Source organism: Ranitomeya imitator, chromosome 3, assembly GCF_032444005.1.
Source record: "Ranitomeya imitator isolate aRanImi1 chromosome 3, aRanImi1.pri, whole genome shotgun sequence".
NCBI classification, from domain to species: Eukaryota; Metazoa; Chordata; class Amphibia; order Anura; family Dendrobatidae; genus Ranitomeya; species Ranitomeya imitator.
This window is the reverse complement of record NC_091284.1, coordinates 445,364,926-445,382,019: the sequence shown is the minus strand read 5'-3', so window position 1 is coordinate 445,382,019 and position 17,094 is coordinate 445,364,926. Positions and strand designations below refer to the sequence as shown.

At 42.5% G+C, this 17,094-nt stretch overlaps 1 protein-coding gene across 3 annotated transcripts in view; it reads left to right on the top strand.

Moving 5' to 3' along the window:
- ASL (argininosuccinate lyase) overlaps positions 1–16,808 on the top strand; it is a 63,331-nt gene extending 46,523 nt beyond the window's left edge. For all 3 annotated transcript variants that reach the window (XM_069757377.1, XM_069757375.1, XM_069757376.1), the window contains 5 exons: positions 5,458–5,517; positions 5,786–5,869; positions 7,685–7,765; positions 14,587–14,693; positions 16,282–16,808. In XM_069757377.1, the coding sequence (XP_069613478.1) occupies positions 5,458–5,517; positions 5,786–5,869; positions 7,685–7,765; positions 14,587–14,693; positions 16,282–16,429 (480 nt within the window). In that variant the 3' untranslated portion in view covers positions 16,430–16,808. The remainder of the gene's footprint in view (positions 1–5,457; positions 5,518–5,785; positions 5,870–7,684; positions 7,766–14,586; positions 14,694–16,281) is intronic.
- Positions 16,809–17,094: the final 286 nt, after the last annotated feature.

The following is a 17,094-nucleotide window of genomic DNA, read 5'->3' as shown; positions in this document are numbered from 1 at the left end:
ACAGAAGTTTATAATGCAGAACCGTAAAAATAAAAAATCATATTTTTTCACAAAAATTATATTTTTGCCCCCAATTTTTTATTTTTCCAAGGGTAAGAGAAGAAATTGGACCTCAAAAGTTGTTGTCCAATTTGTCCTGAGTACGCTGATACCCCATATGTGGCAGTAAACCACTGTTTGGGCGCATGGGAGAGCTCGGAAGGGAAGGAGCGCAGTTTGACTTTTCAATGCAAAATTGACAGAAATTGAGATGGGACACCATGTTGCGTTTGGAGAGCCACTGATGTGCCTAAACATTGAAACCCCCCACAAGTGACACCATTTTGGAAAGTAGACCCCCTAAGGAACTTATCTAGAGGTGTGGTGAGCACTTTGACCCACCAAGTGCTTCACAGAAGTTTATAATGCAGAACCGTAAAAATAAAAAATCATATTTTTTCACAAAAATTATATTTTTGCCCCCAATTTTTTATTTTTCCAAGGGTAAGAGAAGAAATTGGACCTCAAAAGTTGTTGTCCAATTTGTCCCGAGTACGCTGATACCCCATATGTGGCAGTAAACCACTGTTTGGGCGCATGGGAGAGCTCGGAAGGGAAGGAGCGCCGTTTGACTTTTCAATGCAAAATTGACAGGAATTGAGATGGGACGCCATGTTGCGTTTGGAGAGCCACTGATGTGCCTAAACATTGAAACCCCCCACAAGTGACACCATTTTGGAAAGTAGACCCCCTAAGGAACTTATCTGGATGTGTGGTGAGCACTTTGACCCACCAAGGGCTTCACAGAAGTTTATAATGCAGAGCCATAAAAATAAAACAAAATTTTTTTCCCACAAAAATTATTTTTTAGCCCCCAGTTTTGTATTTTCCCTAGGGTAACAGGAGAAATTGGACCCCAAAAGTTGTTGTCCAATTTGTCCTGAGTACGCTGATACCCCATATGTGGGGGGGAACCACCGTTTGGGCGCATGGGAGGGCTCGGAAGGGAAGGAGCGCCATTTGGAATGCAGACTTAGATGGAATGGTCTGCAGGCGTCACATTGCGTTTGCAGAGCTCCTAATGTACCTAAACAGTAGAAACCCCCCACAAGTGACACCATTTTGGAAAGTAGACCCCCTAAGGAACTCATCTTGATGTGTTGTGAGAGCTTTGAACCCCCAAGTATTTCACTACAGTTTATAACGCAGAGCCATGCAAATAAAAAATATTTTTTTTTCCACAAAAATTATATTTTAGCCCCCAGTTTTGTATTTTTCCAAGGTTAGCAGGAGAAATTGGACCCTAAATGTTGTTGTCCAATTTGTCCTGAGTACGCTGATACCCGATATGTGGGGGGGAACCACCGTTTGGGCGCATGGGAGGGCTCGGAAGGGAAGGAGCATCATTTGGAATGCAGACTTAGATGGATTGGTCTGCAGGCGTCACATTGCGTTTGCAGAGACCCTAATGTACCTAAACAGTAGAAACCCCCCACAAGTGACCCCATATTGGAAACTAGACCCCTCAATGAACTTATCTAGATGTGTTGTGAGAACTTTGAACCCCCAAGTGTTTCACTACAGTTTATAACGCAGAGCCGTGAAAATAAAAAATCTTTTTGTTTTCCCACAAAAATTATTTTTTAGCCCCCAGTTTTGTATTTTCCCAAGGGTAACAGGAGAAATTGGTCCACAAAAGTTGTTGTCCAATTTGTCCTGAGTACGCTGATACCCCATATGTTGGGGTAAACCCCTGTTTGGGCACACAGGAGAGCTCGGAAGGGAAGGAGCACTGTTTTACTTTTTCAACGCAGAATTGGCTGGAATTGAGATCGGACGCCATGTCGTGTTTGGAGAGCCCCTGATGTGCCGAAACAGTGGAAACCCCCCAATTATAACTGAAACCCTAATCTAAACACACCCCTAACCCTAATTCCAACGGTAACCCTAACCACACCTCTAACCCTGACACACCCCTAACCCTAATCCCAACCCTATTCCCAACTGTAAATGTAATCTAAACCCTAACCCTAACTTTAGCCCCAACCCTAACTGTAGCCCCAACCCTAACCCTAACCCTAGCCCTAACCCTAGCCCTAACCCTAGCCCTAACCCTAGCCCTAATGGGAAAATGGAAATAAATACATTTTTTTTTATTTTTCCCTAACTAAGGGGGTGATGAAGGGGGGTTTGATTTACTTTTATAGCGAGTTTTTTTAGCGGATTTTTATGATTGGCAGCCGTCACACACTGAAAGACCCTTTTTATTGCAAAAAATATTTTTTGCAATACCACATTTTGAGAGCTATAATTTTTCCATATTTTGGTCCACAGAGTCATGTGAGGTCTTGTTTTTTTGCGGGACGAGTTGACGTTTTTATTGAAAACATTTTTGGGCACGTGACATTTTTTGATCGCTTTTTATTCCGATTTTTGTGAGGAAGAATGACCAAAAGCCAGCTATTCATGAATTTCTATTGGGGGAGGCGTTTATACCGTTCCGCGTTTGGTAAAATTGATAAATCAGTTTTATTCTTCGGGTCAGTACGATTACAGCGATACCTCATTTATATCATTTTTTTATGGTTTGGCGCTTTTATACGATAAAAACTATTTTACAGAAAAAATAATTATTTTTGCATCGCTTTATTCTCAGGACTATAACTTTTTTATTTTTTTGCTGATGATGCTGTATGGCGGCTCTTTTTTTGCGGGACAATATGACGCTTTCAGCGGTACCATGGTTATTTATATCTGTCCTTTTGATCGCGTGTTATTCCACTTTTTGTTCGGCGGTATGATAATAAAGCGTTGTTTTTTGCCTCGTTTTTTTTTTTTTTTTTTCTTACGGTGTTTACTGAAGGGGTTAACTAGTGGGACAGTTTTATAGGTCGGGTCGTTACGGACGCGGCGATACTAAATATGTGTACTTTTATTGTTTTTTTTTTTTTATTTAGATGAAGAAATGTATTTATGGGAATAATATTTTTGTTTTTTTTCATTATTTTGGAATATTTTTTTTTATTTTTTTTACACATTTGGAAAATTTTTTTTTTACTTTTTTACTTTGTCCCAGGGGGGGACATCACAGATCAGTGATCTGACAGTTTGCACAGCACTCTGTCAGATCACTGATCTGACATGCAGCGCTGCAGGCTTCACAGTACCTGCTCTGAGCAGGCTCTGTGAAGCCACCTCCCTCCCTGCAGGACCCGGATCCGCGGCCATCTTGGATCCGGGGCTGGAGGGAGCAGGGAGGGAGGTGAGACCCTCGCAGCAACGCGATCACATCGCGTTGCTCCGGGGGTCTCAGGGAAGCCCGCAGGGAGCCCCCTCCCTGCGCGGTGCTTCCCTGCACCGCCGGCACATCGCGATCATCTTTGATCGCGGTGTGCCAGGGGTTAATGTGCCGGGGGCGGTCCGTGACCGCTCCTGGCACATAGTGCCGGATGTCAGCTGCGATAAGCAGCTGACACCCGGCCGCGATCGGCCGCGCTCCCCCCGTGAGCGCGGCCGATCGGCTATGACGTACTATCCCGTCCAGGGTCAGATAAGCCCAGGGCACCTCGACGGGATAGTACGTCTAAGGTCACAGAGGGGTTAATGACACATTCCCTATACAGTGTTGAAAACAATACGGCACTCCTGTAGGGTTCCAATCCGTAAATAGTATAGTAGACAAAACTTGGCACTCATAAGGTTTGCAGTGAAGGATAACTTGTTTAAAGGGAACCTGACACCTGGTTTGCCTGATACGACTTAAGGCCACCGCCTTTGAGGGCTGATATACAGCATTCTATAATGCTGTATATCTGCCCCCAACTGGATCAGCACATGACCAGAAATGCTTCTATAAAAGTCAAGAGGCAGATTCAGCCTAGCGCTGCCTATGTCTATTTGGCTGCTGAAAAGAACAAGTATGAGTCCAGTATTGAGTTTAGTGGCCAGTGTGAAAACTGCCAGATTTCTCTTTTATTTTTATATATACAGTGATGTGAAAAATAAGAAGAATAACTTTATGAAGGAAATATAAGCAATATAAGCATATTTAATTTAAAAACCTGATAAAAAAATAGTTAATTTTCTGTTGACACATTCACTTTAACTAAATTGGAACCAAATAAGTAGATTGCGGAAGTGTAAAAGCATCATAATTTAAAGGGAATCTGCCATGTGAAATAACGTGCAGATATGGGGTTAATCTGCAGGTTAATAGCGTTCTGACACCATGCGGTGTCCACACTGAGAGCCCCACTGCCAGGAGGAAATTAACTTTATTTCCCCCGGGAGTGTTCAGCTTCCAGTCATAGGTGTGGCGTCGGCACAGTATATTTCTAAGTATATAAAGCTACAGCTGTAACCACGATCCCAGCACTGACTGACAGCAGCTCAGCATTAGGGCCTGCTGTCAGTCAGTGCCAGGGATGCGGTTACAGCCAGTTCTCTCTATACACATAAGGGTAACTGAACACGTTTCGGCGCCGCCCCTATGTATGACTGTAAGCCGAATACTGCCAGGGGGAATAAAGTTAATTTCCTCCTGGCAGAGGGGCAATAAGTGTGAGCACTGGGCAGGTTCAGAACGCTATTAGACTATGTGTACACGTTGCGGATTTTGCTGCGGATCCGCAGCGGATCTGCAGCTGCGGGTCCGCAGCAACTTTGAATGCGTTTAGAGTACAATGTAAACCTATGGAAACCGCAATCCGCAGTGTGCATGCTGCAGAAAAACTGCGGGTTACATTCCATAGCATTTCAATTCTTTGTGCGGATTCCGCTTTGGTTTACACCTGCTCCTCTATAGGAATCCGCAGGTGTAAAACCGCAGTGGAATCCGCACAAAATCCGCATAAAAACCGCAGTAAATCCGCAGGTAAAACGCAGTGCCTTTTACCTGCGGATTTCTCAAATCCGCTGCGGAAAAATCCGCAGAGCTCCAAAATACGTGTGCACTTACCCTTAACCTGCAGATTAACCCCATATCTACTTGTTAATGGGGTTATATTACATGACAGGTTCCCTTTAATCCAGATTATGTGTAGCCCCAAAAAATTAGATATATTTTCTCATGTGCTTAAAAGGGTATCAAAGCACATCAGACAGGTAAAAATAGAGCACCATCTATTAGGAACAGGAACAAGTTAATGAATTCATTATTCGAATCCTGAATGGCAGATTTCAGAGTCTGGTAACATCATGTTTATTGCTGTAATTACGCCAGAGTCTGGGGTAGAAAAAAACATAAAGTAATATATTATTAGTATTAGTAAAATATATTGCCAGTATAATTTTCTACCAAATCCATGATTTGGATATAGCCCTATTTCTGATTTCTATATATGAAGACCTAAAGCTCACCCATCAGTGTGCCTCTAGGTTGACAAGTATCTTTAGTCATACACTGGATTACTCGCTATACTTGGGGAAATGGTTTGAGTGAAATATTCTAAACTTGTTCTAAATGTATTTCTTTTCAAGTGCTCTGGTTTCCTGATGACACTGAAAGGCCTTCCAAGTACATATAACAAGGACCTACAGGCAAGTATGACTTTGAAAAATTCTAAAGCATCCATTTGTAAATATGCCATCATTCACCATAATGCTCATCCTTTGAATGGAACACCTTATGGTGGCCATACATGTGCTTATTTTTTTCTGATATTATACATGGACTATTCCACCAAAATGTTATAAAAGCCATCTCTTTTAATACCTTATCACATGGAAGCAACAGTACTTTTACTTACAATATTAATGGTGGTACAAATAAATTGGTTATTAAAAGCACGTGTATTTTGGCATATAGGAAGACAAGGAGGCCATGTTTGATGTCTATGATACCATATGTGCAGTGCTTCAGGTGGCATCCGGTGTGATTTCCACACTACAGGTAAATCTCTTGTTTTATCTATCGCTTTAATCACGATTTTTATGAGAGTTTATGTAAATTACTGATCTACAACTACAAGATATGTACAGTGGCATGTAAAAAGTTGGATATCCCTGGTCAAAATTACTGTTATTGTGAACAGTTAAGCAAGTTGAAGATGAAATGATCTCTAAAAGGCCTAAAGTTAAAGATGACACATTTCCTTTGTATTTTAGGCAAAACATGTGTTTCATCTCTTACATTTTAAAAATTACAAAAAGGGAAAATGGGCCGATGCAAAAATTTGCATTGTTAGTACCTAGTAGGCCACCTTTTGCAAGTATCACAGCTTGTAAGCGCTTTTTGGAGCCAGACAACAGTTTTTCAGTTCTTCTTTGATTGATTTTCAGCCATTTTTCCTAGGAAAATTCTTCTAGTTCTGTGAGATTCCTGGGTCATCTTTCATGGACTGCTTTTTTGAGGTCTAGCCACAGATTTTCAAGATTGATCAGATCAGAGAACCGTGAGGGCCATTGTAAAACCTTCAACTTTCGCATTTTGAGGTAGTCTATTGTGGATTTTGACTTTTGTTTAGGATCATTATCCATTTGCAGAAGCCATCATCTTTCCAACTTCAGCTTGTTACAGATGGTGTTATGCTTGCATCAAGAAGTTGTTGAAATTTAATTGAATCCATTCTGCCCTCTACCCGTGAAATGTTCCTCATGCCATTGGCTTCAACACAGCCCCAAAGCATGAATGATCCACCCCCATGCTTAATGGTTGGTGAGATGTTCTGTTCCTGAAATCCTGTACTTTTTTTTAATTTTGAGAACGCACGAGAGGTTTTCTTCTGATGACTCTTCCATGAAGGCCATATTTGTACACGTGTCTCTGAACAGTAGAACAATTTACCACAACTCGAGTCTGCTAAATCTTTCTGAAGGTCTTTTGCATTCAAGAGGGTGTTCTGATTTGCCTCTGTAGCAATCATGCTGGCAGCTTTCACGGAAAATTTTCTTGGTCTTCCAGGCCTTATCTTGGCCTCCACTGTCACTGTTAACTGCCATTTCTCTATTACATTTTAAACTGAGGAAAGGGCAACTTGAAAAAGCTTTTCTATCTTCTTATACCCTTCTTCTGCTTTGTGGGCATCCACAATTTTCAGAGTGCTAGGCAGCTGCTGAGAAGAACTTATGGCTGCAGTTTTTTGGCACAAGATTAGAGGAAGCTGGGTTTTTATAAAGCTAGTTAATTTGCATCACCTGGCTTTTCCTAACAATGATAGTGAACAAGCCATAACCCTAACAGGCTAATTAAGGTCTGAAACTTTAAACCTTGGTCAAAATTATCTGAGCACACAAATCTCCAAGGATGCCCAGACTTTTGCATCAGCCCATTTTCCTTTTTGTAATTTTTAAAAGTTAAAAAACAGAATTTTTTTTGTGCCTAAAATATAAAGGAAATGTCATCTTTAACTTTAGGCCTTTTAGAGATCATTTCATCTTCAACTTGTTTAACTGTTTACAATAACAGTCATTTTGACCAGATGTGCTCAAATTTTTACATGCATTGTATATGTCCATAAATAGGTGCTATCTACCGTGATCTCAGTTATAGATCTTCCCTACAATATGATGAAAGCCAAACTCCAGATTCATTAAGTATATAGAGACTCATTGACGCCTTCAGCAATATTTTTGGATTTGTGCAGGACTGAACATAACACATTTCATAGCTGTATTTTCTGGTAGCGCTTTGTGTATGGATTTCTGCAGTAATTTACAAGCTATATGGAATAGCACATACTGAGATATTTGGAATTTTGTATTCTAGATTAACAAAGAGGCAATGGAGAAAGCGCTGAGTCCAGATATGTTGGCCACGGACATTGCTTATTATTTAGTCAGGAAAGGGGTAAGTGGTGCCTGATCTACATAAGGGTTGTGTATTATACATGTTATACATAACCAGTCCCAGGAATGCCAACAAGGATTGCTGGCTATCAGTGGTAGTCCAATACATCTAGATGGATCTAGAAAAAAACATCCAGGCGTTTTCCAGGGTTAATGCCATGGTAAATCCACAGCATAATCTGCAGCACATATATGGCTTTTGAAATGCTATAGATTTGCAGTGGAAATATGTAAACTATAAAATGTTACCCTATCCTGAGGAATTATCTTATTTTTCGGACTATAAGATGTATCTAGGATTTAGAGGAACAAAATAGTAAAAAAAAAAGAATCAAACAATGTGGTCATGACGCACTGTTATGGGGGGGTCTGCTGCCGAATGTCCCCCAATTCTGTAATAATGCCCCCATCCTGGGCCCCCCATCCGTATATATATATATATATATATGTCCCCATCCTGGTATATTTGTCCCCCATCATGGGCCCATCCTGGTATATATGCCTCCCATTATGCCTTTTTTTTTTTTTTACACATTAAACAATTTCTACTCATCTATCATTCGCTCCCTTGGCGCACGTCGTCTTCTTCTGATTCCGGCACCTGACTCACAGGCACACTGAGCGCAGGATGTTGTGAATTTGCTTTTTGGCTCCCTCTGGTGGTTACTAGTTTTTTGACTCTGGTTTTTCTGTCTTTCCTTTTATCCGCACCTGGGTCGTTAGTTAGGGGCGTTGCTTTATAAGCTCCCTGGACACTCAGTTCTATGCCTGGCAACGTAGTTATCAGAGCTAATCTGCTGTGCTCTTGTCTACTGATCCTGGTCCGGTTATTCAGCTAAGTCATTTACTTTGCTTTTTGCTATTTGTTTTTGGTTTTGTATTTTTGTCCAGCTTGTTCCTAATCTGTATCCTGACTTTTGCTGGAAGCTCTAGGGCGCTGGTGTTCTCCCCCCGGACCGTTAGACGGTTCGGGGGTTCTTGAATTTCCAGTGTGGATTTTTGATAGGGTTTTTTGTTGACCATATAAGTTACCTTTCTATATTCTGCTATTAGTTAGCGGGCCTCTCTGTGCTAAACCTGGTTCATTTCTGTGTTTGTCATTTCCTCTTACCTCACCGTTATTATTTGTGGGGGGCTTTATATGGTCAACCCAGTTACCACTGCCCTATGAGCTGGATTTTTGTATCTTGCAGACTTCCACGTTCCTCTGAGACCCTCGCCATTGGGGTCACAACAGTTTGCCAGGACAATATTAAATGTTTAATGCATTGCAAAAGAGGGATTATAAGAAAGAAGATTCTGAGTTTTTTTTTTTTCTCCTCTCTCATTTTTTTTTTTTTTTTTTTTTTTTTTTTTCTTCATCCCCTTTACCTCAGAGTGGCTTATGCTTGCTGCAGACATGAATGTCCAGACCTTGATTACAAGTGTGGACCAGCTGGCTACTCGTGTGCAGGGCTTACAAGATTATGTTATCAGAAGTCCTGGGTCAGAACCTAAGATACCGATTCCTGAACTGTTTTCCGGAGACAGGTTTAAGTTTAGGAATTTCAAGAATAATTGTAAATTGTTTTTGTCCCTGAGACCCTGTTCATCTGGAGACTCCGCTCAGCAAGTAAAAATTGTTATTTCGTTCTTACGGGGTGACCCTCAAGATTGGGCTTTTTCGCTGGCGCCAGGAGATCCGGCATTGGCTGATATTGATGCGTTTTTTCTGGCGCTCGGTTTACTTTATGAGGAACCCAATCTTGAGATTCAGGCAGAAAAGGCCCTGCTGGCTATGTCTCAGGGGCAGGACGAGGCTGAAGTGTATTGCCAAAAATTTCGGAAATGGTCCGTGCTGACACATTGGAACGACTGTGCACTGGCCGCTAATTTTAGAAATGGTCTTTCTGATGCCATTAAAGATGTTATGGTGGGTTTTCCCATTCCCACAGGTCTGAATGATGCTATGGCACTGGCTATTCAAATTGACCGGCGATTGCGGGAGCGCAAGACCGCAAATTCCCTCATGGTGTTGTCTGAACAGACACCTAATTCGGTGCAATGTGATAGAAAAACCGCAAATTCCCTCATGGTGTTGTCTGAACAGACACCTGATTTAATGCAATGTGATAGAATCCTGACCAGAAATGAGCGGAAAATTCATAGACGCCGGAATGGCTTGTGCTACTACTGTGGTGATTCTACACATGTTATCTCAGCATGCTCTAAACGTATAGCTAAGGTTGTTGGTCCGGTCACCGCTGGAAATTTGCAACCTAAATTTATTCTGTCTGTGACTTTGATTTGCTCACTGTCGTCTTATCCTGTCATGGCGTTTGTAGATTCAGGTGCTGCCCTGAGTCTTATGGATCTGTCATTTGCTAAGCGCTGTGGTTTTACTCTTGAACCATTAGAAAATCCTATTCCTCTTAGGGGTATTGATGCTACGCCATTGGCAGCAAATAAACCGCAGTATTGGACACAGGTTACCATGTGCATGACTCCTGAACACCGCGAGGTGATACGTTTTCTTGTTTTACATAAAATGCATGATTTGGTTGTTTTAGGGCTGCCATGGTTACAGACCCATAATCCCGTCCTGGACTGGAAGGCTATGTCAGTTTCTAGTTGGGGCTGTCGTGGTATTCATGGGGATATCCTGCCTGTGTCTATTGCTTCTTCTACGCCTTCGGAAGTTCCGGAGTATTTGTCTGATTATCAGGATGTCTTTAGCGAGTCCAGGTCCAGTGCATTGCCTCCTCATAGGGACTGTGACTGTGCTATAGATTTGATTCCAGGCAGTAAATTTCCTAAGGGAAGACTCTTTAATCTGTCGGTACCTGAACATACCGCTATGCGTTCGTATATCAAGGAGTCTTTGGAGAAAGGACATATTCGTCCGTCTTCTTCCCCTCTTGGTGCAGGATTCTTTTTTGTGGCTAAAAAGGACGGATCTTTGAGGCCTTGTATTGATTATCGGCTTTTAAATAAGATCACTGTCAAATTTCAGTATCCTCTGCCGCTGTTGTCTGACTTGTTTGCCCGAATTAAAGGTGCCAAGTGGTTCACCAAGATAGACCTTCGTGGTGCGTACAACCTTGTGCGCATTAAGCAAGGTGATGAATGGAAAACCGCATTCAATACGCCCGAAGGTCATTTTGAGTACTTGGTGATGCCTTTTGGGCTCTCCAATGCGCCTTCAGTTTTTCAGTCCTTTATGCATGACATTTTCCGGAAGTATCTGGATAAATTTTTGATCGTTTATCTGGATGATATTTTGGTTTTTTCTGATGATTGGGACTCGCATGTGGAGCAGGTCAGGTTGGTCTTTAAAATTTTGCGTGAAAATTCTTTGTTTGTCAAAGGCTCAAAGTGTCTCTTTGGTGTACAGAAGGTTCCCTTTTTGGGGTTTATTTTTTCCCCTTCTGCTGTGGAGATGGACCCGGTCAAGGTCCGAGCTATTCTTGATTGGACTCAGCCCTCGTCAGTTAAGAGTCTTCAGAAGTTCTTGGGTTTCGCTAACTTCTACCGTCGTTTTATCGCTAATTTTTCTAGCGTTGTGAAACCTTTGACGGATATGACCAAGAAGGGCTCCGATGTAGCTAACTGGGCTCCTGCTGCCGTGGAGGCTTTCCAGGAGTTGAAACGCCGGTTTACTTCGGCGCCTGTTTTGTGCCAGCCCGATGTCTCACTTCCCTTTCAGGTTGAGGTGGATGCTTCGGAGATTGGAGCAGGGGCCGTTTTGTCGCAGAGAGGCCCTGGTTGCTCTGTTATGAAACCTTGTGCCTTTTTCTCTAGGAAGTTTTCGCCTGCCGAGCGAAATTATGATGTGGGCAATCGGGAGTTGTTGGCCATGAAGTGGGCATTTGAGGAGTGGCGTCATTGGCTCGAGGGTGCTAAGCATCGTGTGGTGGTCTTGACTGATCACAAAAATCTGATGTATCTCGAGTCTGCTAAACGCCTTAATCCGAGACAGGCCCGCTGGTCATTGTTTTTCTCCCGCTTTGATTTTGTTGTCTCGTATTTACCAGGTTCAAAGAATGTGAAGGCCGATGCTCTTTCTAGGAGCTTTGTGCCTGATGCTCCTGGAGTCGCTGATCCTGTTGGTATTCTTAAGGATGGAGTTATCTTATCAGCTATTTCTCCGGATCTGCGACGTGTGTTGCAGAGATTTCAAGCTGATAGGCCTGAGTCTTGTCCACCTGACAGACTGTTTGTTCCGGATAAGTGGACCAGCAGAGTCATTTCCGAGGTTCATTCCTCGGTGTTGGCAGGTCACCCGGGAATTTTTGGCACCAGAGATCTGGTGGCCAGGTCCTTTTGGTGGCCTTCTTTGTCAAGGGATGTGCGGTCATTTGTGCAGTCCTGTGGGACTTGTGCTAGAGCTAAGCCTTGCTGTTCTCGTGCCAGCGGGTTGCTCTTGCCCTTGCCTGTCCCGAAGAGACCTTGGACACATATCTCCATGGATTTCATTTCTGATCTTCCGCTATCTCAGGGCATGTCTGTTATCTGGGTGATATGTGATCGCTTCTCCAAGATGGTCCATTTGGTTCCTTTGCCTAAGCTGCCTTCCTCTTCCGATCTGGTTCCTGTGTTTTTCCAGAACGTGGTTCGTTTGCACGGCATCCCTGAGAATATTGTGTCAGATAGAGGATCCCAGTTCGTTTCCAGGTTCTGGCGATCCTTTTGTAGTAGGATGGGCATTGATTTGTCGTTTTCCTCTGCTTTCCATCCTCAGACTAATGGACAGACGGAGCGAACCAATCAGACTTTGGAGGCTTATTTGAGGTGTTTTGTCTCTGCTGATCAGGACGATTGGGTGACATTCTTGCCGTTGGCTGAGTTTGCCCTTAATAATCGGGCTAGTTCCGCCACCTTGGTTTCGCCTTTTTTCTGCAACACTGGTTTCCATCCTCGCTTTTCTTCAGGTCATGTGGAGTCTTCTGACTGTCCTGGGGTGGATTCTGTGGTGGATAGGTTGCAGCGGATCTGGAATCATGTGGTGGACAACTTGAAGTTGTCACAGGAGAGGGCTCAGCGCTTTGCCAACCGCCGCCGCGGTGTGGGTCCCCGACTACGCGTTGGGGATTTGGTATGGCTTTCTTCCCGCTTTGTTCCTATGAAGGTCTCCTCTCCCAAATTTAAACCTCGTTTTATTGGTCCTTACAAGATATTGGAAATCCTTAATCCTGTATCTTTTCGTCTGGATCTTCCTGTGTCGTTTGCTATTCACAATGTATTTCATAGGTCCTTGTTGCGGCGGTACGTTGTGCCTGTAGTTCCTTCTGCTGAGCCTCCTGCTCCGGTGTTGGTTGAGGGCGAGTTGGAGTACGTGGTGGAGAAGATCTTGGATTCTCGCCTCTCCAGGCGAAGACTTCAGTACCTGGTCAAGTGGAAGGGCTATGGTCAGGAGGATAATTCCTGGGTGGTCGCCTCTGATGTTCATGCGGCCGATTTAGTTCGTGCCTTTCATGCCGCTCATCCTGATCGCCCTGGTGGTCGTGGTGAGGGTTCGGTGACCCCTCACTAAGGGGGGGGTACTGTTGTGAATTTGCTTTTTGGCTCCCTCTGGTGGTTACTAGTTTTTTGACTCTGGTTTTTCTGTCTTTCCTTTTATCCGCACCTGGGTCGTTAGTTAGGGGCGTTGCTTTATAAGCTCCCTGGACACTCAGTTCTATGCCTGGCAACGTAGTTATCAGAGCTAATCTGCTGTGCTCTTGTCTACTGATCCTGGTCCGGTTATTCAGCTAAGTCATTTACTTTGCTTTTTGCTATTTGTTTTTGGTTTTGTATTTTTGTCCAGCTTGTTCCTAATCTGTATCCTGACTTTTGCTGGAAGCTCTAGGGCGCTGGTGTTCTCCCCCCGGACCGTTAGACGGTTCGGGGGTTCTTGAATTTCCAGTGTGGATTTTTGATAGGGTTTTTTGTTGACCATATAAGTTACCTTTCTATATTCTGCTATTAGTTAGCGGGCCTCTCTGTGCTAAACCTGGTTCATTTCTGTGTTTGTCATTTCCTCTTACCTCACCGTTATTATTTGTGGGGGGCTTCTATCCTGCTTTGGGGTCCCTTTCTCTGGAGGCAAGAGAGGTCTTTGTTTTCCTCTACTAGGGGTATTTAGATTCTCCGGCTGGCGCGAGTCATCTAGGATCAACGTAGGTATGACCCCCGGCTACTTCTAGTGTTGGCGTTAGGAGTAGATATATGGTCAACCCAGTTACCACTGCCCTATGAGCTGGATTTTTGTATCTTGCAGACTTCCACGTTCCTCTGAGACCCTCGCCATTGGGGTCACAACAGCAGGAGCAGTGAATATTGATTTTCTCATTAAAGGGAAATTAATATTCACTGCTCCCCATGTCCATTATCCCGCTGACCTCTCGACGCCAGCATTAGGGATAGTAAAAATCTTGACCATCATTTACTATCACTGACTTTGGAGCCAAGTGGTGGTTGCGGGATTATGGGAGTGGGGAGCAGTGAATATTCATTCCCTTTAATGGAGAAATGAATATTCACTGCTCCTTCTGCTACCAGCTTTCCTGCAACGGTGATCCTGCTCCTACCTCCAGTGACCCTGCTCCACCACCACGGCCGCCATCCCTCACACAGCAAGCGGTACATTCAGACTATAAGACACCCCCTCATCATTTTCCTACCAAATTTTTTGGGGAAAAAAGCGTGTCTTATAGTTCGAAAAATACGTTATTTGATTTATTGTCATACAATGTGATATTTACCAGCAGTAAATGTTTGGGATAGTGCAGTGACTGGAGGAAAATCATTACCCCAGCCTAAGCTAGTAATGGTTTCCTGTGACTGGATGTTTTTGTATTATAGATGCCCTTCAGGCAAGCACATGGAATCTCTGGAAAGGTTGTTCAGCTAGCGGAAACCAAGGGCCTCGCAATCAATAAACTGTCACTGGAGGATTTGAAGAGTATCAGGTATGAGACTGGTGACAGTATGTTTAGCTTTGCACCTATTTCATAAACCACAGGCTAATTCTGACTCTCCCTCCTCTGGTTGAAGGTCCTTCTGCCATCATTAGATGGAGAGTGGTGTAGAATTTCGGATGATCACTGGCAGTAAAGGCTTTAAATTGGTTGCCCTGGGCTTAGATCTTGATGTCCTACCTTGGCTCTTATTGAAGTGAATGGGAGCTGAGCTGTAGTATCCAAGGATGGTCTCTAGACTGTGTTTGGAGCTGATCTGATATTGATGACCTATCCTATATATTGATGACCTATCTGAAGATAGGTCATCGATATATAAGGCCTGTATTACTCTTTCTTAGGGCTATGTCCACATTCTACCAATTTGTATTGCTCAAATGCATCTAAAAGGAAAAATGTAGAAACTTTGTAAATCGTTTCCATTCATAATGTCCTACCATTTTTTGTCTAAAGCAACTATACAGATTAATTCATATCATTCAGATACTGGGCTCTCGATTGGCTGTCACTAAAGAGCAGATAGGCAGGGGTGGTGCATAGCTTTACTGCAGTGACCAGGGAGCACTTCAGCGTTACGAGCCCCCCAGATAGCCCCGATCATACTTGTATGTGGGCTGCTCCTTCTTATACCCTATTCAGAGGCATACCATAACTCCTCTACAGTTTTTCAGGGTTTCATCACACACATCAAAGCTTTGGATTATTTAACATTAAAATGTAAAATACTCAATCCTCTAAAATAATAATTTAAGGGTTTTTCCCATCTTCATAGATGGATACTGTCGGATAGCGCTTATAAGAACAAGCACTTTACAATTTAGGGTTTTTTCCAGCATTTTTTTTTCTGCAGGAAAAACTGATCTTTTGTAGGAAAGAAGATGCAGAAAAAAAGCATGTTTTCTTTGGTTTTTCTGGCATTTTTTTCAGCGGTTTTGGCATGCTAGATTTGTCACTTGTGCAAACTGATAAAATTTAGTGTTGAAAAATAAAAAAACAATGTGTGTGCATGAGATTTGCTGGTATTGTAAAACACAGCTGAAAAGTAGCATAAAAAAAGCAACAAAAACGCCTAGTGTGAACTTAGCCTTACTGCTTATTACAATTTGCAGTAATATATCTGTTGTTTACAGCTCGTTGCCTAGGAGACCGACTACCGCTGCTGCCTAGCTTGTAAGCAATGCGCTGAAGCTGGTCGGATTAACAGGTAACCGCACGCTCCATCAATCTCCCTGCCAGCTTCAAACTGTTCTTACAAGCGCAATTGAAAAGAGCTTGCGGTAAGCACGGGGCATGTTCTGCTGCTGTTCTCCAAAGTAACAGGCTATAAACAACAGAAAGGAGAATAATCCTTTATTAGTGCTAAATTGGAGCACGACAGTCATATCAAAGTTATGAAATTAGCACATACATGTGATTGTTTCATGATTAAATATGTGTGGCGTCTCAGCCTTGTTGGAAGACCCTACCCGCCTAATTGCAAGAGGTTGCGGAAGGTCATCGACAAAACTGCTCTGAATATCTTCCGTATTTCTTATATTACCATATCTTAATTTTTATGTTCTGCCTCTATTTTATGCAGTCCACTATTTGCCAGTGACGTGTCTAAATTGTGGAACTATACTAACAGCGTGGAACAGTACACTGCAGCAGGGGGCACGGCAAAGAGCTGCGTGGTCGCACAGGTCGAGCAGATCAGAAACTGGATGAAAAGTCGAAAGGACCATTAATATGGTGAATTGTCTACATTCACATGTGAACATATCAGAAGACAATAGTCTAGACTCTCAGGTTATTAATTGTACAAAGAGTAATTACGTAATATAACATTATATATCAAATATGTTCTCTAGAGTAGAGGATCGTAAGTATATCATGCCTGGAGAACAGAGAGAGTTTATATACAAATGTAAGCAGGAGCTAATATTCAGTCCGTACGGTTTTTGATAATAACTCTAAACTAGAGAATTACTATGTTACACTGGTAACATTACATGTGGGATATCTGCACGGATTCCACAATGTTAGCTCAAATCTTTATATAGGATGTGCTTAATTTCTAAACAGTGAATTGAATTTATGAATTTAAAATAAATATTGAAAAATGAATTGTGTTCTATACTTTATTCAGTCCTCAACATGAAGCGTTTGTATCATGCCTTGTAAGGTGAATTAATAATTAACAAGAGGTGATTGGTATGGTTCTGTTAAAGGAAGAAAATTCCACAATGGTCACTGAAATAACTTGAAACTGACAAAAGTAATTTTCAATTTAAATTGGCTGAATGTCAACTAATGAAAATCAGACATTATATTTGAATTGTGGTTCAACAGAAAAAAACAACAAAAACAAATGAAAACAAACAAATAAATATTGGACACAACTGTTTATCAC